Consider the following 23,731-nt stretch of genomic DNA (forward strand, 5'->3'; position numbering starts at 1 on the left):
CAGTGTACAATATGTTGAGTGAGAGGAAACAGCCTTAATGTCTGAAATTGTAATATTTTCTCTCACTATGTTTACAACTTTTTGTTGGAGTGAATGAACATGTATGTGACGATGGGAAGTGTTTGGTTTTGTAAAGGGTGGGGTTTCCTTTTTACATATAAAGAATGACTTGTGAGATTTCTGTTTTGTTTTGTGAAAAAAAAAAAAAATCTTAATTGATGTCAAAGTGCAGAGCTTTTTTTGTTTCAGCTACATCTCAGTAATTGTAACATAGCTTGAGACAGACTTGAATTTGCTTCTGCCCTATACACCAGCAAACCAGGCTATAACACCAGCAAACCAGGCTATAACGGTCATTTATTTACATCTCAATAGCAAACCAGGCTATAACGGTCATTTATTTACATCTCAATACTAGATTACTAGATTAGAGTGCACACTACTTGCAAAGCAATGACATGCAAAATGTTTAATCTTTTCACTACTGATGCAACATGGCTCCCTAAGTACATAAGAAAAAGAAAAAAAAACATTAATTCCCTCAGCTAATAATATTGGGATCCGTTATTAATATGAGCAAAATGGTTCGTTTAGTGATTTAAAGATTCTGTATGAAAAAAATTATGGCATCCCTTGCCACATGTTCTTCAAGAAGACTCAGAACTCTAATCTTGACAAAAAGAGGTTGAACAGTATTTTTTAATAATTTATTTTCAATAATTTAGCTGTGATTGAGGGTGCGATTTTTGTGAGTGTTTTGAATAAAAGACAGGATAAACAGTAAAGACATTCTTCAGTCGGTTGGCTCATATTTACTAACTGAACAAATATTAGTGGTGGACACTGAATATTGCTTGGGAATAAAAAACAAAACAAACTATGGTGTAATTACAGCATCTACCATTTACCTTGATCCCTGGTGTACACCGCCTCATCTTTGTAGCCTGGAGACCACAAAGTGGGAGGAGCCACAAGTAGGCGGTGACCTTCAATTTAGTGGAGGGCTGCAGCGGTACCTGTTACAGTGAGATGTAGGACGGTACAATACAGCACAAGCAGCTCAAGAATAATTGGAGAAATAGCTGCTGTGTCCTTCTCTTAATGAAGTCAAATCCTTGCAGAATCTCAACATAAAAAATGTTTTATTAGGTCAGTTGCTGAGGTCATGAGTTCAGGGCCAGTGGCTTCATCGACAGTAATGACAAACCTGTTTCATCTGAGATATCTGAATTACTCTTTACTGACACGCAGGGTTCTGAAATACAGTCTTTAGAGCATGCTGCATATTTACCATAGAAATGTTAAACAGAATACAAGTGACAATATTTTACTTATTAACTATTATAATCCAAAAACTTTCCATAAAATTATACAGGTATTCGATTTTAAGCCTTAAATTTCAGATGGGTTTGGTTGCATATCGCTATGGTTTTGTCTATGTCTTAACAGGTAAACTTAGAAAAGGAGGCCTCATTGTTTCTTGAATTTATGTGTCATAAAATGTATTCCCTATATTTCACTATGATTAGTATTGCTGTCCTACATAGAACTGGACAGTGATGACAGTGGACCGTTGTTAATTCAATGTAAATCATATTGATTAATGAATCTTTTCGCAGTGTATCTATGAGTATTTCCTTTACACTTTGCAATAAACTATGAGAAATAATGAGTTTCATGTTTACAGAGCCATACAGCCTTCGCTTAAAAGATCTCAGCTGAATAGCTGTATATAAAAATTGCATATACATCAGTTTTTAGATCCATGGTGTTTCCAAAATAGTTAAAATAATAAAAAGTTAAAATAGTTTCCAAATAATAAAAATAATTTTGTGATATTATTTGTGTGTGTGTGTGTGTTATTTACAAACATAGTAAAAACAAAACAATAGGTTCACATTGGTATTATTACATAAATACAACAAAATACTTATATTAACTTATATTAGCAACAATTTAAATCAAAAGGTGAATACAAACGGGTGTAGAGTATAGAGTTTGCATTATTCTAAAAACATAATAATGTTAGCATATTAAGAGAACGTCAAAAATTTATTTTTACAGTAATTTATATAATACTAGGCTTATTAAGGACCTTAGAAACATAATAAATATAATATGAATAATTTTCTCTTCCAATTAATGCAACCAGTCCGGCTGATTTGGATGATAATGATATGACACAAATGAAAATAAAACCATTTAAAACTACTGATGCAATTAAGACAATATTTGATATTATACCATAGCACTAAAAATTATTCAGCATGAATCCCTGCCATATCAATCTATTTTCTGTATTCATAGACTACTTCTGAATTGACATCACCAGCAGTTTGGTATACTTTACATACATTTCATCAACATGTAAATATTACCAGAGCTTAAAATTTAGACTTTTGACTTGAGAACATCTCCATGCAACTATACCTGGAAATTTGCGATAGCAGTTCCTGTTGTAAGCAGCAGGGGGCGCTACTTACTCTATATTAGCGTAGTCGAATCATTCATCACTCTTAAAGCAAAGTTCTTTCTGAACAAACACACATTCAGTATATAATTGCATTATCACCATCATTGTTTTCCGCATATAATCCATTTGGAGAGAAATATTTAGTACACATCCCTTACATTACCTCAGGACCTATACAGACCCATCATTTTAAAAATCTTGTCCTTCTTTATCCTCAGAGAGTTCATGTCTCTGTCTGTCACCTCCTGCAACATTCAGGATTCCATGTGAAGGTTTCCCCTTGAAGAGTGATTATTAAACCCGAACTCGAAAGGTCTACAGCTCACTTTTTAGATGCCACTCGCCGTTTCCTAGTAGCCAACATGTCGTAGAAAGGATCCCTGCTAATGCTTGCCCTGTAGGATAACAACAATAAAACAGAAACTGTACAATCACAGCATAAAAATATACATCTATACAAAACAATAACAGTATTTTCTGGAAGCAGTCGACCTGATTATAAAACGATAAAGGGTTCTTTTATGTAGGGGTTGGGTGGCACAGAGTTTTTGGCAGTCCCACAGGACATGCTGAGGCAGCTTTTGATGTAAAACACCAGGCTAAACTGACCACAGAGCAGTTCCACAATTCCAGCTGAGTCAGAGGACATGTGTCAACTAGACACTTACATAGACGCCTACAGTGCCACAGATTTTCAACTACTATACACAAATGGCCTTCAGAGACCTACATAAGACCTGAACATACGTGTTCCATTTTGTTTAAATCAAGTCTGTTTTAGGCAGGAAAACAAAGAGACTAAGTGGTCTTTGGCTTCCCTTTCTCCAGTGATAAATGCTGATTTATCTTCAGGGAAGACCATTTAACCTTCAGAGGATGTGGGTCACTCGGAATTCATTATAGTCTCGTCAGCCCTACAGTGTGAGGTTTATATATGCACCACCACACTATTTTCATACATAAAACAATTACATTTAATCCAAATTGTGATTCTAAGGGTTTTTCAGAGTTTGAAGAAGAATTATTGATTTTAGCATCCACTCAAACAATAGTATTTATTCAATTGTATTTTAAGTATAAACCTCACAAAATTTTGTTAGAATTGTGCTTAAAAAAAACTATAAATAAATTCAAGATATATTATCTGAAAACAAATCTTAACATCCAGTGCCATTTAAATTGGATGAGATATTTTTACACGTCTAAAACCCTGGAAACACTCACTTCATCTTATCAGCACAATGGCGATGTTCTATGATAAGAGAAGCCAATGTTCCTTTCTAAGCATCTGTGGGTGTGTGTGTGTGTGTGACCTACAACCAGCACACATCGGTTATCCTAGAAGAGAATAATGAGGGCTGACATGGTGAAGCCTTACTTGATGGATTTGATCCACTCTTCTTTCTCCTCCGGCGTGGGTGCGGATATTCTGTAAACCACGTGATTCCCCTCCACAACCTTCCCATCAGCCTCCGTCTTGCATGCCTTAATTACCTGCCCCTTATGACTGGAGTTGTAGAGCTCAAAGCAATTCTGAAAGTTTGAAGCATGAAACGGTCACTTTTACTTCTTCATTTCTTGATGACTAACTTAGGATGACTAAATATAGGATTCTTCTTAAAGACTGACTACAGAATATCATTTATCTGAAACATACTGGTTTTCTTGGCTCCTCCACCTCTCTTATACTAAGATTCTCCAGTGGAATGATCCCCCGAGGCTCTTTGTCCTGTGAACATATGAGTAACAGACCATTAATCCACTATGTTTATTTGTTATTAAAGCAATTAGTCTTAGACTTAATCCGCAATATGTTTCCTTTAACGAGATATGGATGTTGGGGACATGAAAAAAGTGAGGGAACTAACTATGTGCACATTAAGCAACTACTGTCTGTCTCTTGATCTAAATCTGGCACATGACTAGGGAAAAAATGCATTATTTCCTTCCACTTTGCTGATGAGATGACACAGTGGGGAGGTTGTAACAGGCAGTGTTTTTTGGGTTTTAGTCCAAGTGCATTCAATTGGAGGTCATATATATATGCTAGTGTACTCATAAACACTCACAAAATTCATTTTTAGCATGTGTACACATTTAATATGACATGTCCTGCACTACACAAATTGTTGACCAATCAAAAGCTCGAAAATGAGAATGTTCCTCCCTTAATTCCAGCTGAAACTAACAAATAGCAAACTGTGGCTAAAAGTTCCGCCCAAACTTCGGAAATGCATCAACAGAGGAAAGAAAGTACTTTCATGGAGTGTTCCTTTATTGTAAATGTGAAGCTGTTGAGAAGTGCTGCTTGTGTTCTTTGCTGTTCACTTACTCTTTTTTTCCCTCACTTCCTCTTCTATCTGACCTATCTGAATCATTAATACATTTTATAGATAAATCTTAAATCTATTTATTGCCCAAACAGGACATATCGAGCAGTTGTACTTACTGTTGTATATTCAAAGTAATACAGACAGTTGTCTGTCAAAATGAACCACCTCCTCTTCCAGGTCTTTACTCTTCCCCCTGCAATTCAAATACAGATAATAACAAAAAATAAACTATGGGAAAAGTGCTTAAAAAGTGGCAGAACGTTTATGCTGTAAATAAATCACTGCATGGCATGGGATTAGTGTAGTTCCAAAATCCATTTGATGGATACAGAATCATAAAAAACTGTAAAAAAAAAAAAAAAAAAAAAAGCTTCAATGGTCTGCATTATCTGTAATCCTGATCAACACCGGAAAAATCTTTTAAAAGCTCTTTAATTACTTTGAATGATGTCACAGTAGCAAATCTGCTGTATGAGCCATAATGTAAAATAGTTATTGAGTGAGATGCTGGATAATACCACATTAAATCCAATCTATAATGAAATCAGATGGCCAGGCATACAGATAGAAAGATATACAAACCTAGTTTTAGCAGCCATCCTTCTCTGTCCGGATTAAAGAATGTGTGAGTCAGATCATTCCCATCGTCTTCAGGAATTTTGAAAGGCTCATTCTTAATGCTTTCATATAAATTCTGTGAAGACAAAAAACAATATGCAAATGCATATTCTATCATTACATAACTTAGTGATGAGTGTGCAGCTCTCTCCATCACAGTATGACGCAGAGACTCACTCTGAGCAGCTCCTCAGGCAGATCTCCTCCCTCGTTGATGCCCCGATTCATGGATATGAACCTTTCCACCGTGGGCTTGTCTCTGACATTAGGGTTGTGCAAGCTGGTGTTGAGCATGATAACGGAGAACGAGAGAACATAGCATGTGTCTGTGGAGAGCAGAAACTTGGATCAGTGACTCAGCTCTGTAGGTCCAGACCGGCAAATTAAATGGAGAATAAAGATACTGAATGAAGAGCATGCAACTCTACATTTTCTCATTTTAATTTTTTATTAGTTAACTTCTAAATGATAAATTCTGAAAGCATAGAGTTTGATGCAAGATACAGGCCAGTTTTTAATGTTTCTTCATCTTTATGTATGACTCCATACTGAAAGAAAGATATTAATGCTTTGGACATTTGCAGACTCTGTTTATGAATAAATAATCATTCCCTTGCGCTTTGTTTTAGCACAGTGTCTTTAGTCCATTTCTGGGGTGCTGCATTTTATACAGTCTCTAACAGCGTGTGCCAACATCTCCGCTATTTATCCCTGCAGTAATAAAGCTCAGCTCTCAGAGGACCAGATATCCCACAGATACTCAAAGTGTGCTGTAATTCAAGAGACTCGGCCCGGCATGCAAAAATGAAAATTCTTTCATTAATTACTCGCCCTCATGTCGTTCCAAACCCATAACGCAACTACCATGTTCAACAGAGGCAATAAGGACATCGTTAAAATAGTCCATGTGACTCCTGCGTCAGCAGTACCATACGTGGTACTCTCGTGAATGTGCATATTCTCATAGCTTCATAAAATTAATGTTGAACCACTGATGTCACATGGACTGTTTTAACAATGTCCTTACTACCATTCTGGGCCTTGAAAGTGGTAGTTGCGTTGCTGTCTATGCAGGGTCAGAAAGCTCTCGGATTTCATCAAAAATATCTTAATTTGTGTTCCGAAGATAAACAAAAGTCTCACGGGTTTGGAACGACATGAGGGTGAGTAATGACAGAATTTTCAAAGAGTTAAAACTAACCCTTTAATCTTGAGTAAGAGCTTTAGGCCAATGAGGGGTTTAGGCCACAAAGAGGGGTTCAGGTAGAAGTCAAGTTTACTACTGAAAAAAAGTCATACCTGTGGACTGAAAGACACCTGGGTTGCACTGGCAATATCGAGAAGCAAAGGCCTCCATCATTCGATCAATTTTCTGTGCTTCACCAGGAAGTCTGAAACTCCACAAAAACTGCCTGCCAGGGAGAAATGGCAATGACACTTAAAATTATAATGGTTATTTGATGGACCTTTGCCTGAGGGAGTTAATGAGTATGTATGATTTTATTTTAATAGAGTAAGTAACAGAGTGATGCAAAGACAATGAATGGCTTGTGTCTCTCACATTATGTTCTAATTATTGAATATTTTGTCTCATTTATTTTGTTTTTTTGATACATCAAACAAAACAAATGTGGCTAAAAATCATTAAAATATTGTCTTTCAAGTCTTTTATTTCAAACAATGCAATCTGTTGTAGTTTTTCTAAATAGCAAGAAAGTAATTCTCTCAAAGTTCATTCTTCCAGTAATGTTAATAAAACATTCATTTAAAGTTACCTGATCTTAAATAACATTTTACCTCTATGCAAAATGATAAAATGGAACATTCCCTCTAACATTTGTATAACCAAGAAAAACATTTTTAAAACATTTCAAAAGCTGGAGGTTCAGAACCTTCAGAGAATATTCAGAAATAACATTTTCATAACTTAATGGGATTGTTAGCAAAACATTGTTTCGTTGTTAGACGAAAAATTAGCAAAAATTATTGAAATTGTTAGTGATCATTGAAAATGAAATGTTCTGCAGTTAGGTTCTAGATAAACAAATACTATAGCTTGATGACATTTCTTATAATTCCATTTCCATATTTCGAACATAAAGTGGTGTTTATAGTTATAATGGATGGTGAAGAAAACATCTATTTCACCTCAATGCTTGCACCAGGTTGAGATCAGCAAACTCATGAAGCTCCACGAACGCCTGCAAAACCTTAATGTTGAAGTCATCTCTAAAAATATTCAGAAAATAAGGTTTAATCAGCAATAGCTATTTCCTCGTTCGCTCTAAGCTCCATCTCCAGAGATACATGCACTCATTTTAGCAGAGGTCAATCAAAAAACAGTACAGACTTTATACATTTAGGAGTCAGTTCATTTGTTCAGTTTTCTACAACAGGGTTTCAGACCAATTTTTTTTAAGCACACAAGAACAATCATGTAAGACCACGTTTGGTGTATGGATATAAAAACCATCATTTGAATACATACAACTAGGGTCTTTAAAAAACACAGAGATATGAACATAAAGTGTAATGAAGCGATGTACCACAGCATGCCTGATTACACAAGCTAACATCTCCAAACTCTTTTAATCAGAGACACAATAATTACAGCTTCCAGCTCTTTCTCGTAAATACAATTAACAGTAATTGCTATGTATAGTCTATAACCACACTTTCTAGTACCAAATGAAATGGATGACTGTACAATTGATCTTCAGGCTAGAGCATAGCCAAGACAACGGTTATCAACTTGGACAGGATGCCTACGTAGACAAAGCTATTTTTATATCTAACAATTATTACACTGTAGATCAAGCTTAGTCTCTTTTTTGTAAACATGCCTCATGGGACAATGCTGAGCAAGTACATTTTTGTAGACCTTTACGACTACAATTACACCTTCATTTTTCTTGATATTGACAGGTGTAGCACTGGGTGGCAATAAGAATGTTTTATATCAAATTCTGTGTTAATAGATGTCGGTAAGGGTGAGATAAGGCGCCTTCGTGCTGTCTGGGTGACATGCTAAATATTGTTTTGGAAACTTGTGGTCATTTTCAGCTTTTACAAATGGGGAAGTCATTTCCTGAGAGAGCAGAATCTTTTATGGAAAGGCCTTATTTGACAACGCACATATATTTTGCAAAGATGGCAAGATCTATACGAGCGAGAGCGATGTGACTTACCGTTCCCCTAAATAATCTCCTATGACAGTTTTGTTTAAGCCTTCGCCTTTATAGAGGAACTGTGCGATGTCCTCAGGTGTGTGCTGCAGAAGATCATTCTCCAAAAGAAATTGGATTCCCTGCAAGGATGTTTGAGATGTTAACCACTTCATGATGTTTGCTTAGGCTCAACGTAACACATGACCCTACACATCATTTTATATATGGTATGGTAAATAAAGAAATAGTAACAATAATACCTTTTTAGGATCCATATTGAATTTCTTTCTTCCGACAGCAATCTGCTTGTTCCTCTGAGTGCTTTTGCTGGAATGTGGTGAAAAACAATAAAGTTCTCTTTTAAAATAACAAATATGAACTAATACTATCTCAATGTTAAACAAATCATTGTAATCTGTAAAACAAAAAGGAACATACGTCTCTCTGACACACGTTAAATGTTCGATCTCTGTCATGACTTCTGAGATCTCAAACTTTAACCGCTGCAAGAATAACAGAAAAAGTGGTTATTTAAGTTATATCACTTAAGTTAATCAAATTAACCAATAAGCTTTCTTAATATTCTTAAAATACATGCAGTGTATAATAAAATACATAATGACGTTCAGCCCCCATCAGGTAGAATTTGTAGTGAAGGGTGACATGATAAATGTCAATCACTTAATATATTAATGATTTTAAAAGATAGCGGCTACATTAAAGTTGATACCTCAATGTCATCTAACAGCTCTTTTTTCCTTCGTCTAATGTTGGACAGTTCATCTCTCTCTTCAAGTGAGAGATCTTCAGGCACTGTTGAGAAACAAATGTGACATTAATGGTTCATCATCTAATAATAATAACCAAGAAAAAAGAGATTCTACGGTAAAAAAACAGCAGCTGTGGTTGCCGGAATTCTGCCGTAAAAAATACGATAACAACATTTTAGGTTTTAAAATTAAGTAACTTAATTTTACAGTTAAATACCATAATTTCATTAACTGATATAATGTTAATATACAAACCTATTGAAGTACTGAAATCTGTTTTGTACCTTTGAAATACACTGATAACCACCAAATGCAGAAGGTGATGAGAAAGTCACATGATGAACCAAAGCCCATCACAAGCAGCTTTTAAATTGTGACATATATAGAAGGTGCACAGTGTCATTCACACAAGCACTAAACACCATCATGGTGAGACTCATTAATCTGAAATATGCAATAAACATTCATTTAACATCATTAGATGTAACATACAACCCTAATAAACATAACTGATAAGAAAAAACTAAGAAGAAACATAGTTATTTCAAAGAAAAAACATCAAATTCAAACTAAATTTGAAATGCAACGCATTCTGGGAACGTCAGTTTACGTTTTTTTCCCTGTAAATTTTACAGGAACTTACCGTTAACCATTTAACAGGTTTTTACTGTAGCATTTTCACAGTTTTTTACTGTTAAAATCACGGTCATATTTTACAGTGTACAAGACATACAAATAAGCTGTATACTTTATCTTTTGTTAAAACAGCTATATTCCTGACCTAAACTCAAATCCCAAAGTGCTGTGTAAGACAAAAAAAGAAAAAAAAAGATATGTAAATTACCCATGGCAAGAAAGAAAGAAGCTTTTGTTTTAGGCTGGAAACTGAGTATTTTATGTAATTCCTTCAGAACACCTACGGTATGACTCTGAATGTTCCAGACAACTTGACCTTCCATGATCAAAGTCATGCTGCACCTAAATACGAGACTATAAGCTGATCCAACTTTACAACATTAAGGTGCCCAATGAAACACAGAAGGTTACAGTAAAGAAAACATTTACTGAACATCACTAACTCCTCCGTGGGTGTTATATAACTCATTTGTAGACATTTTAGATGCTTAATTAAGTCACAAAGGACCATAATCTCCTGAACTGATTTTTTATCATTTTTCAAAACTTTCACAAGTAGGAGAGTGTTTTGGATGAGGAGGACCTCAGTTGCCTGTGGCTCAGTGGTTGTAAATGTGGACGATACGAGTACATTATGTAATTGCACCTTAGGCACACCAGGATTAGAAAAGAGACGGGCTAATAAGAGGGGCACAGGGGAATTTCCTGTGGTTGTCTGGTTCTGCCTTATGACAATGGAGAGGAAGTTGAGAATGAGTGCATGAATCAGGGTTCAACCTTAACAATAACATTATAGGGTGATTCATTGCAGTCATTCTGAGCTTTTATACTGAGTGCAGTGGTCTTTTTTCAGTCTTTTATTATTATATAAAAGCCATACTAAATCTTAATGAGGAGCCATTTGTTCATTACGCAACAGTGTATGGTCAAATGTAACTAGTATGGAAGAAATGGAGTAAAAATAGAATCTTCCTTCAAGATATGAACATTCCGTGCCTCTAACTTGCCTGTGGAATTGGCAAAAATCAGTAGAACAGAAGTAAATTCCCTTCTCATGAAATTAAGCCACAATGGCCTGAGGCTCATTGTTAAAATTAGTTTGTCTTCATCAAGACATTGCACTGATTGGCAGGCATTATTATTACCAAGTGGCTTTCCATTTTATTCATATAAACCGTAATGCTTAATTTTTGAAAAAAGGACAAATAAGGAACACTGAAAACATCCGTGGCTAGTGACGACATCACCACCCTGCACCCTGTCTTGTGGGAAAAAAGGAATGTTTACTGCACGCAAAACTGTCAATTCAAAAGCTTCATTCCATCAGTATGAGTGACACTTTGCTTAGAAACTATTACAGCTAAATTCAGTATAGCCTAAATTAGACAAAATTCAACTGAAAATCACATATACATTTGTGGGAAAAGATGAGTTGGATATGTTGACATTCTGGGTGTGAATACAGATATTAAAGTGTTTGCAGCAAACACTGCATCCTGGTCTCAAATACCCTCTTTAATCTACACACTGGCCTCAATCCCTCTAACTATATCTTATCCTTATTTTCAATAGCTGCATGGGCCGCCAGCTGCTCTAAATCCACAGGCTTACCCATTGATATTAACCACACACTCAGACCAGTGCCCACAAGGAAGTCTGCTGCATACACAGATGTGTCACTAACCTATCCAAACATGATAACAGTGCATAAAGCATCTATACTGGCTTATGTGGGCTACTGTATATGTTGGTCCATTGCACATCTTCAGTGCTGAGTTAATGTATCTGTCAGTCATGATCATTAATATATTACAATAATATAGCTGATAATTAGACCTCTTGTACCAAGATTCAGAGATGATATGGGCCTGGTAGGCATGTTAGATTGTTTCTCTTATACTGTTTTTGACAATGGTACACTTAATACCCTGTTTTTCAGAAAGAAGGATACTTACATTACTGTTTACCAGTCAGACAGATGGAATGGGCTTATCTCTATTCAAAAGAGAAAAAAAGTTGCTTTCTGATCAGTGTGTGATTCTCTTTATCCTCTTAAAGCCTCCTGAATGTGTTTATTTAGCAAATAACAGTATTAGCTAAGAAACATTTGGGATATACAACAACATCTGCTTTTATATTCCCAGTTTTGGGGTGCGTTTTGATCAGATGGTAGCAGTCCACTATTGTAAAACCAACAAACCTGGACCTTTTTTGTAAGGGTTATTCAAAAAAAAAAAAAAAAGTACCACCTTTTTTTATACTTTTATTCAGCAAGGACACATTAAATTCCATTTACAAAAAAAACAAACAAAAAAAACAATCTATTCATTAAAACATTCTGATCAAAAAAAAAATAAAATATAAAAAAAAAATTTAATTTTGATAATAATGAAACACCAAATCAGCATATTAGAATGATTTATAAAGGATCATGTGAAGGATCTGCTACTGAAAATTCAGTTTTACCATCACAGGAATAAATTACATTTTAAAATATATTAAAATCGGAAAATTACTGTTTTTACTGTGTTTCTGATCAAATAAATGCAGCCTTTGTGAGTATCAGAAACATTAAAAAAATCTTACCCACTCCAAATATTTGAACAGTAGTATGTAAAAAATATCAAAAATAATTATATAAAATATAAAAAAATAAAAGATTGCATTTTCAACTACACAAAAATAATATATATTTGTTTTATTTTTAAGCATATCTTCAACATACAGGTGACAATGAAAAAAGACTCTGTGATTCAACAAGCAAAACGATTCGATCATTAAACATACAGTAATTCAAACTGTAACAGTGACCAAATTGATCTTCTATCAAATCGATCTTATGTAATACCCACATCCTCTTTAATGTCTCTTTCTTTTAAACCTGCAAATGATAAAGAAGTAATGCCCAAGAATGCACGGCTGCTGAATACTGCATTCCTGACATGAAAGAGATGGGGCTCTGGGACGGTCCTGACTCAGTGGGTGGAAAACTGGACAAGGGTCCTTTGTAGTGACTGTTTGTTTTTAAATCTCCTGCCGGGACAAGATGTTTTGACAACCCCATCAAAAACCCTTTAACATTTTAAAACAAATATGAAAATATTTGCATTCAACAACAGTAATTCACCCTCCATTCATTCAACACTGTTCAACTGGTGCTACAGCTCATAAAGTACAGCTCATAAAATATCTTGGATGACTTAAGACTTTCTTCAAATCAGTTCCATATGTGACGCTTAGACTACAACAAACACACTAAAAGCTCTCTCTCTCATTCTTCAGTCTCATCCACTCACAATAATAAGGATGTATCGACATGATAAATGTTTGACATTATCTGTAATATTCACAGATTAAACCTCATATCAAAATCTCAATCGTCAGCAAACACAAACATCAAATCTGCACTCATTACGTCTCAGATCTATCAGTATTCAGAACGGATATTACACAGCAGTGAAATGAAAACACTACAATGTTTTTGATACAATAACATGGCTGACATTGTCTTGACCTTAAGCAGATTTGCCAGGCACGCTGTCCTTCAGATCTCTGCTGGTGCAGTCACACCATTGATGAGGTTTTGACCACTGCCTGTGTCATGCCTGGTGCCAGACGGCTCCTCAGGAGAGCCTGGACCAGACACCGGTGGCATCAGACACAGACAATGTTAATGAGTGCCAGGCCTCACTATCTCTCCTTTAATCAGTCTGACAAAGTCTGCCTCTTTGTTGGACCTTATCTACGGACAAAGCAATGTTTTAAAAATGTGAAAAGGCCATAAATTTGTGGTTCTGATAGAGACTGTTAAGAGGGCTGTCCTTGACGTCCTATCGGTCTTTCTTTGCAGTCAACCATCTGCCACAGAAATGGAGGGAAAATGGTTTTCCATTTGGTTTTTCCCACGGTAAGATAAGACAAATAGCCATTGAGTCCAAGGCTTTGAAGTTCTCAGGATCATGATACAAGAGGAACTGGAAAGACCTAGTGAGCTAATGGTACCTCTACAACTCTGTGCTTTCTTGTTCTTGTAGACATTTACAATTGGTCTTTGTCAGATAAAGTGATTACGGCTGTAAATCAACATAGTAATGAAACAGGCTCAAAAGTGCTTGAGAGGTCTGGTTTCTGTTTCCGTGTTTTTTTTTACACTGATATACCAAAACAACTCTAAGAGCATAACAGCCACAAACTAAATCATTACCATCTCCACTGTCTAGTCAGATCCCATAACCGTAAGCAGAATCACAGCAGACAAATCATCGCAAAAGAGTCATCTTAAAGCGTGCTTATGCAAAATCAAGTTCCATCAAGTTTTGTTATCTTTCTAAAATAGTCAACACAATAACCCATGCACCAGAGGACTATAATCAGTATACTGTTAAGGTGCATATCAAATTTAATATCTAAATACAGAACAAAAGAAATCAATGAAATCTTCCATTCCCTTAAATATTACCATGGAAACCATGCACTACCACAGTTACTAGTTATTTGTTACTATTCTAAAATGAAAATACATGAATATCTCAAATAGTGTAAGTAGCTTTGAGAATATAAACATATATCCATCTCCATCTCTCCATCTCTCCATCTCCAAAACACTTGCCTGGAAGTCTGGCGAGTCTGAAATGAGTCTCAGGACCTTGAATAGCTAATTAGGGTTGGAGCTAAACTCTCCAGGACAGTGGCCCTCCAGGAACAGGTTTGGATACCCCTGCGCTAGGTCAGTGGTTTCCAACCATGTTCCTGGAGCTGACCCAACACTGCACTGCTTGCACATCTCATTTATCAAACACACTTGATTCAGGTAATCGGCTCATTATTAGAGACTCCAAAACTTGAAATAGATGTGGCAGAAAAAAGGGGCATGCAAAATGTGCAGTGGGGGGCTCCAGGAACGTGATTGGGAACTATGAATTCCAGCGTCTTGCCAGAAGTTGGCATGTGCAGCATACTCATTCAGTGAGCTATTTTAATGGAGCGAAGAGTACAGGAGGCGATTTTTGATACATGTTAAATGTTTATAAATGGAGCGTACTTAAGTGCAAAATGTAAAACCTGAAGTGTAGGCTACCTGAAGCTGAGTGAACTTTTTGAATCAGCAAAGAAATCTCTCACTCTGCTCCACTCATTTACTCATTTATTGGCAAAGTTTCTTTGTGACAATGATCATTGTGGTAGCTTCTTTTGAATTTTTTTTTTTTAAGATATATACAAAATAACTGTTATTTTTCCCCCTGAAACATCTGTTATTTTAAAGCAACATTACTCTCCCAATTGATGTCCTAATTGAATGTCAGTATGGCACTCAATTGATACTGTTCAGTTCTAAAAGTAGTATTTTCTAATTAATAAACTGGTAGGCTAATTTATACGGTGCTCTATAAAAAATACGAGCACTTGACTAATTAAATGCCTCATGATCCCTCTTGGCACCACAACTGTACTCATAAACATCTCGCGCGCTACTTCAAAGGATCTCACATCAAACAAACTGACGACCTACATATGAACAGCCATATGAACGGCTCCGGTATTAAGACTGAAGCGATGTTCAAATTCTCATTAAAACACAGTGACAACACATCCACAGTAAGAACACTGTAAGTCATTTCACGTGAACATGAAACACCGTTTATAAAAAGCAAAATGTTGAAGTGTAAATAAAGTCATTTCTCTCATCCAATCACTGATAACAGTATTAAAAGTAGGAAAAATGTTATATTAAAGTTTACTTTTTCCCTCCCCGTTCAGTGCTGATGATTGATGAAATATCCTCCACAGTGACGAAACCGAGTGAGCTGTCTATCTAGTGCTGGGCATCAACCGCACGCGCCTGTTACACTCAAAAATGCCATCTAGGTAGGTTTTGAGACAAACCAGAGACTGACAGCTGTTTGTGCTAGCGAATAAAACAGAAACCTTACCTCGGTTGTCTTCATCCATGTTCATTCTGCGAAGGGACTTGATGTAAATAACGTCCTAGTCTTAGATTACTATACCCTAATAATATAACACCGGTCTGTGAAACACAAAATTAAATCATATACACACTGAGCTCATCGTAACCCAGTTCAGGGGCTGCTCTAAATGTCATTCGCATAGTCCATAAATTGCTGCATAGATGAACATAAATCCTGGTGAAATAAATGCTCCCATTCGCCTTCATCCATAGAACGACTAGTGAGTGTGAAGAAACAGCTTCATTTAGCCTACGAATAGAGGCTCCGCCCATCACCATAATCTATGAATATATAACTGATACTAAGTGATTGCATCCTGGTCTTTACCTAATCTAAATAAATCATACATCAGAAGAATAAAATGAAAATATTCAAATAAAAATCCGACAGAATGCATTGTAATTTCCTATTTCTAAAGCAGGCTATTGGTGCTGGGAGAGAAAAACATGAAAAAAGTGTAAAGCATGTTTTGATTACTTTGTAATTAGCCTATATAATATGAATAATGTTATATAATTTGATTAATATTACACAATTATAAAAACAAATATCATTCATAAAGCATGTGCCATTATTAATGTATATAAGTTCTACTGAATATACAAGACCTGGAAACAGGCCTGATGAGGTAATATGCAACATCCTGAACCTCATATGAAAGATGTCAGCATTAGGGTGGAGAATCCCATGTTCCTGCAGAGACTGCACAGTGTACAGGAACTTGCCTGTTTTTCCGGACACCACATGTCAGCCAGTATTAGTCAGACTATTTTCCAGGTAAACTGAGGTCATTATCCCTCCAAAATGTCTTACCTTTTGTGTCATGAATTCCATTTTGAGTGCAATGTGCTTTGCGTCTTTCCAAAGAATCATGCAAAATCCATTCAACAGCTCAAGAAAGTCATAGTCACTTTGAAACAAAAACATCCTCTGATGTTTCACTTCATTTGCATGGATTCAAATGCCCCAGTATTACTTCACAGCAAATAGGTTTTGTATTTTGCTGATGGCATCATTCAGTCAAATGAACTTAGACCTATGAAACTGAGAGAGTTTTGTCTCTGTGTCTCTCTAAAATATTTAAATGATCCCATCTGAGGATGTTATGTAGGTATAACTGGATATGAGGAAATCAAAAGAGCAGAATGTAATGTTCTGTGACCGCAGCACACAGCCAGGCCCTGTGCGTGAGGGAAAGACTATGAAGTAGGTGCAGGGAAAACAGGGGCTTCAGGGTGGGAATGACATCCTGTGTGGGAAACAGATATCCGCTGAAGCTCAGGAAGAGAATGTTGTTTGCATTTTTCCTTTTTTCGAGGGCAAAAAAAACCTCTCCATGATCTTCACTTGTAACACCCAGTTCACTCTTAGACCAAACAAAGATGCATTTGATTCAATAATACAGCTCTAGTGCCGAATTGACTAATTCATGTCAATCTCTTGTCAAAACAGCTGACAACAGGTTGTTTGTAGAGAACCTGTTTAGCCAGTCAGCAATAGAGTGGAAATCTGGGATCTGTAGATTAACATGAAACAGAGTTTACTTAAGCAATACATTTTTGCATTGATAAGATGTATGCACCACACCACCAGATAATAATAATAATAATGACCATCCATCCATATGTATATTACAGAGACAGACAGAGACAGAGAGAGACTCAATTTCTGTTTAGCATTATATGAAGGAAAGCCATTGAATGAAAACAAAAGAAACAGAGTATAATATATTTAATACTACATTTGTTTTTCTCTAATATTGTCCCATTTTTTTTCTTTCTTTTTTTTTTTACAATTAGTTTATTGGCAATTAACAAATTTTGCCAGTATACAGAAAAAAATGGGTTAAATCTCTGTATTAATAATATTAAAAGAAAAACAACAATTAACATAAAGAAAGGGAAGAAAAAAGCACAGGTCAGTTCAAAACACCACACAATAAGAGAAGTTGGGGATACTAGTCATGCATACCTGGGACACAAATCATAAAATAAAAAGGGGAAATTTAGTAAAAACAGAAAATGAATAAATGACAGCTTAATAATAAATTGTGGCTGAAGGTGATAAAAGAATCAAGTACATTTTCTCCCTCCTTCATTATATTACAAAAATCTGAACATGAAATAAAGGATATAAAAGGTTTCCAAATATTTTCAAATAAAGATATTTTACCTTTCAGAATATATGTAATCCTTTCCATTGACAAACAAAAGGACATGTTGTTGATCCACAGTACAATGGGTGGTTTTTCTGCTTTCTTCCAATACATAGCTATTAGACACTTTGCTTGTATTATAGCCTACATATTTCAAAAAGTGTCCGAGTTCTGCTATACAATGTTCTCAGGAAAAATTCCCAAAATAAACATTTCTGGTTTCATTGGAAAATTTACAGATACCATCTTAAAAATAAGTATAACAACCTCTTTCCAAAACTCCTGCACCTGTGGACAATCCCACGTACAGTAAAAAAAAATGTTCCCACTTTTTTACTTTTATAGACAGGCAGGTTTAAGAGCAAGACAATGTCACTGCATATCCTCTGGAAGCCACTTGCACTTGTTTGCTGGTAGAAGCTGATAGCACAATGGACATAACCTTCATAGATGTTTACATAAAGACCCCACATACAGTGGTGCCAAAATGCAAATTAGTGAGACACTGTCTCATGGCTTTACATGATAGCATCGGTTTACATTTTAACATCCACATGATATTGAATGTTGTTCCCTTTGTTATAATCTTGATTTTGCATTCTGCTGTTTATTACCAGCTTGCATGATATGGTAGTATACCTGCTATGTATACCTCAAATATTCTGTAATGGTACATAAATACTTTCAGTAGTATATATACCATGTACTAAAGTGTTACTATTTTAAATCATAACTGCTTTAATACTTTTAGGTTGCTTGTTTATGTAAACAGTATTTACACCTGTATTTTGAGATATACAATGTATTTTGAGATTCGTTTACATTGACCAAATTCTATACAAACTAATAGAGACAGTTTTCAGCCACATTAGGTTTGTAGTGTAAATGCTTTTGCATTCAATTTCTGTAAGTTTAAACAATGCTGAAAGTCCATAGATTAAGGAAGGTCTTAAAACTAAAGTGGTGGATAAGCAGCAGTTGATGAAAGACTATTAAGAGACATCTTCATCATCTTTATCTCAATGATGAAATGGTTTTTAATATTAGAACATGTAGCAATAGAAATGTCCAAAGTTTCCATTGCCAAAAACATGACATATACTGAAAAACAAATGAAAATCAAACAAGGGAAAGTCTGGTAAACGTCATTCAAAAGCAAAAAGCATTAAAGGGATAGTTCACCCAAAAATGAAAATTCTGTCATCATTTACTCACCCTCAAGTAGTTCCAAACCTGTATGAATGTCTTTGTTCTGCCGAACACACAAAGAAAGTTTGTAACCAGGCTGTTTTGGGGCACCATTGACTTCCATAGTAGGAAAACAAAATACTGTGGAAGTCAATGGTTCCCCAGAACTGCTCTGTTTCCCACATTCTTCAGAATATTTTCCTTTGTGTTCAGCAGAACAAAGACATTCATACAGGTTTGGAACTACTTGAAGGTGAGTAAATTATGACAGAATTTTCATTTTTAGGTGAACTATCCCTTTAAGTTTAGAATCAGTTGTCAAATACCAACACACTGGACAACATTATCTTTTAGTTTCTAAGTTTTTCAGGCAATTCTACTACGCTCCTATAGCCTGTCAGATACCAAAAGATGTAAAAAAAAAAAAAATGCCCACATGTGGCTGTGGGAAGAAAAGCAACCATGTCAAGCAAATGGAAGGCCTCGGCTCATTTTCTCCAGTCCCAGAGCTTCTTTTTTTGGCAGCTCCAGTCAACCCAGAAGTTCCTACCAGTTCTGCTCCAGTGGTTTCTGTCAAGCCAGTTTCTTGTCACCATTGCACCAGAGGTTTTTTGGCTGCCGAAATGTTTCTCTCATAGCCACAGAACCAGCTACCATTCCTGTGTTCCTTGTCGTGGCAGCTTTCCTTCTTGTCTTGGCAGTTTGTGTTGTGGACAACAAGGAAGAGGAGCTCTTTGCTATTGGATGCCTCAGTGCACAATATGAACAAAACATAAAGCAAGTTTATGTGTTGAAAAATATATATTTCTTTGTATTTGAAGCAATTTAAGGATAGAGGTCATACAGTCTAACATCTGAATCCATGTTGCTATTAAAACAAAAACGTTAGCAATTATTAAAAATATATATATTTTTTTAAAGCATTAGGCTATTTAAAGTGAACTGAAGTCCACTTATGTTTCAATAAAGATTAATCCCTTTAAAGAAATTACTTGACAAATCAGTTTTTGATGACTTGAGTCAAATAAGGGGTCTGGGCCTTAGAAGTATCATGACAACATTGACATGTTTCTCACTCCATCTACTGGTGAGTCTACATAAATGCATCAGGTTCATTTTAAAGCAGACAGTGTTTAGTATCAGGGCAGTGCTGGTTTTGAGTATTCTTCAAGAAAAAGCTCTTGGTCAGGGGTGGGCAAGTCTGGCCCTTGAGATCCACTTTCCTAAAGAGTTTAGGTCCAACTCTAATCATAACAAGCTAATGAAGGTCTTCAGGATTACTAGACTTATGGGCACAATTTGAGGGGACACCCATGGTGAACATTATTGAATGCACTCATTAAATCTCATAATGCACCTCAGTCCCGACTGTACAATCAATGTATTTTCATTGGCTAGCTGCTATACACATGCACTATAAAGGTGATGATACATGGAGCAACTTTTTAAGCAATTTTGCTGAGCAATGTTGCAGTCAATAGGCAACCAGGTGAGACAAAAAAATCTGTCCGTGAAATAAGATTTGTTATTCCTGCCTACAACTTGTAGACTGCTTACTTTTTCTTACTGACCATCTGGAATAAGCCATTTAATTATTGTTTTACTGTAAACCTTGTGCATCACTTTATAGCAGTGTTATTTTAGTATCATTGAGATATTTTTGTAGTTTTTATTAACATTTTGAATTAGTTTTTATTTTATATGTTCCATTTTACTTTACGTTTTAGTAATTTTGTTGTGTTTTTGATATATATATATATATATATTTTTTTTTTAAATGTCTATATATATTTTTATAATTTTTTTTAATTCAGTTCCAGTTATTTTAGTATTAGTTTGTATAGGTATTTCAATGTTTTATAGTTTTAATTTTAGTTTACTATAATAACTCTATATTGCTATATATGGCTAACGCTATGTATGTTCTTTGTGAATTATCAACAAAATTAGTTTTAATAGACATTATGTGAGAGAACAAGAACCAGGTTTAGGAACCATTGCCATAGAGCAACAACTGCATGTTAAAGCCACCAGTTTCAAACAAACACAACATTTGCACAATCTTACAAGTTAGACTAATTATTATTCATGTTTAATCTGTGGTTAGCGATGTTCCTAATAGCTTATTATTTGTTTTTATTCTGAAGATACTAAAGTGAAGAAGAGCAAGAAAATCTGTGCATTCCTCCGAAGAACATGGAAGGCTGTTCTTCCATGTTGAAACATTTTCCAACTGGAGCGTCGCATGTGCAGATGTAAAGTGCACTGGACACCTGCCACTGAGGTTTGGCCCAATGTCTTCATTGGAAATGAGTAAGTCTGCAAAACACTGCTATCGTATATAGACAGGAATCAAACAATACATGCCGTTATATTTCTCTCACCGTAAGAGTTGTTTTATAATTCTACCTTGTAAATCCTCTTTAAAGAAAGACTAATCTAGGCTGTTGTGTTTTTGTGCAGAGAGACAGCAATGGACCGAGCCAGACTGAAGGAGATGAACACTGCGGCATACAAGGAATACCTGCAAGGAAAGATCGATACAAGGGCGGAATATTACAAAGAAATGAACATTGCTTACTGCGGTGTGCTTGTAAATGATGAACATAGGTTTGACATCAGTAAGGACTTATTCCCAGCTTCAGAATTCATCCACAAGGCCCAACACAGAAAGTAAGAGCTGACTCACACACATAATTGATCATTTATCCTAAAGTGACAAACTGAGTATGGATGAATTTGATTTAAGTGTCTTTCTTTTTTATTTCCCCAGATAAGTTTTTAGTGCACTGCTCCGCCACATTATTTCTGGCATACCTGATGATCCACCATGAAATACTGCTGGAGGATGCCATTGACCACGTCATAGACAAGAGATGGATCAGGCCAAACAGGGACTTCTTGAAGCAGCTGACAATCCTCAATTCAAACCTAAGAAGTCAGCAAATACTACTGTTAAAAAAAAGAGTACAGTTAAAAAAACCAAACAAAGTAAAAAATTTATTAAAAAAAACAGAGCACAGATACATAAAAAAACAAACATGTTATTTACAAATACATCAAATCTTACCTTTGATCAAAATAACATTTTTTTGTCTAAATTATATTAAAATACTCTAAATTATATTCAAATACTGTGGATTAGCATCATGTTAGTAAATCAACAGAAATATACAAATAGTACAAACTTATTTACAAAAAAATAAAGGAACACCTTGCCTACACGAGGTGTAAGTGCCTCTTCAAAAGCACACAGAACCCATTACAGTCTGTCATCGGTGGCAAAAAGTTCTGACAACAGGGCAAATGAATCTGGAACCTTTGACGCCTTATTGTAGACAGCTGCACAATTGTTTAAATAAATCCTGTAAATAAATGTCTCTGCTCATGTACAAACATACTCTCTAGCCATGCTAATGCTAACGCAGAATACCTTAACATTTTTAACATTATCATTAAATAGATTGGTGACATATGAAGGTAATATTGTTTAAAAGTATGAAAACTGTCTGTACAGTTAACAGATCCACCTATCACTGTAGCTGAATAAAATACAGATAGAGACTCATTTACTGATGAAACATGAAGACAATAAATGTCTCTGGTTAGTCCTGTAACCTCCCTGAGAGGAGGGAATGAGACATTGCGCACTAACACTATTGGGTATCCTAAAAAATTTACCCTGACGCTTAGACGAGTGCTGAGTGGAGAATGATCTATAGCATGTTGAAGGGAATGCAGCTCGTTTAGGCTTCTGCAGCTTCTGGGCTTCTATGAACTTTTCTGAAAAAGAACCCACAGTATCGCCAAAGAGGCCGTGGGGGCTTATGGGCACGTCCAGCAGCTGTGCCTCCTTAGAATCCCTAATGTCCATCAGCATGAGCCACAGGTGATGCTAAAGGACCGCATTGGACCTGCCCATACTGTGACCAATGCCCTGGGTGGTGGTTTTCTTCATCGCTTCATCGCCAGATCAGTGGTGGAACACATCTTCCTGAACAACTTAGGATTCAGGCCTGCAGTATCTTCTCTTGGAAGATCTTAAGTATAGTATGGATGGAACTACCATGTGCACTTTCTCAGTGATGTGGGCAACAGCACAGCACAGTTTCAAAGGAAGTGATGACGATGACATTCACCCACGTGCAGTCGGGCATAGGTTGGTGAACAGCAGTTTGGTGTATCCCAAGTGGTCGGCCCTGTCAGCAGAGAGAAGGAGATGCAAGCACAGCTTGGGCTCAGGCTGAATAGGGGGAGCATAAAGACTGCTATCTAGACCACATATCTATTCCATTCCTTGCTCGATTCCTCCTACAATTTACCATACTTTTCAACAATACAGTGTAATGCAACAGTTGCAAAAACACTGTATGATTGGTAAAAGCTTAATTGCATGTGCAATAGAATATGTAATTATTACCCGTT

At 35.9% G+C, this 23,731-nt stretch overlaps 2 protein-coding genes across 2 annotated transcripts; one reads left to right on the forward strand and one right to left on the reverse strand.

The window, feature by feature from the left end:
* Positions 1-460: 460 nt before the first annotated feature.
* cyth3a (cytohesin 3a) lies at positions 461-16,193 on the reverse strand. The gene is made up of 13 exons (XM_058794552.1): positions 15,928-16,193; positions 9,322-9,404; positions 9,030-9,094; positions 8,852-8,918; positions 8,613-8,731; positions 7,573-7,653; positions 6,724-6,836; positions 5,602-5,750; positions 5,389-5,500; positions 4,923-4,999; positions 4,131-4,202; positions 3,852-4,006; positions 461-2,868 (listed from the first exon to the last, which is right to left on the reverse strand). The coding sequence occupies exons 1-13, from the start codon at positions 15,950-15,952 to the stop codon at positions 2,796-2,798; spliced, it is 1,191 nt and encodes a 396-aa protein (XP_058650535.1). The 5' UTR covers positions 15,953-16,193; the 3' UTR covers positions 461-2,795.
* A 5,358-nt stretch (positions 16,194-21,551) lies between these two features.
* LOC131551539 (dual specificity phosphatase 29-like) lies at positions 21,552-23,351 on the forward strand. The gene is made up of 4 exons (XM_058794550.1): positions 21,552-21,619; positions 21,770-21,972; positions 22,074-22,260; positions 23,099-23,351. Exons 1-4 carry the CDS (start codon positions 21,552-21,554, stop codon positions 23,349-23,351), a joined length of 711 nt encoding a protein of 236 aa, XP_058650533.1.
* Positions 23,352-23,731: the final 380 nt, after the last annotated feature.

The sequence above is a fragment of the Onychostoma macrolepis genome, chromosome 12 (assembly GCF_012432095.1).
Source record: "Onychostoma macrolepis isolate SWU-2019 chromosome 12, ASM1243209v1, whole genome shotgun sequence".
NCBI lineage: Eukaryota > Metazoa > Chordata > Actinopteri > Cypriniformes > Cyprinidae > Onychostoma > Onychostoma macrolepis.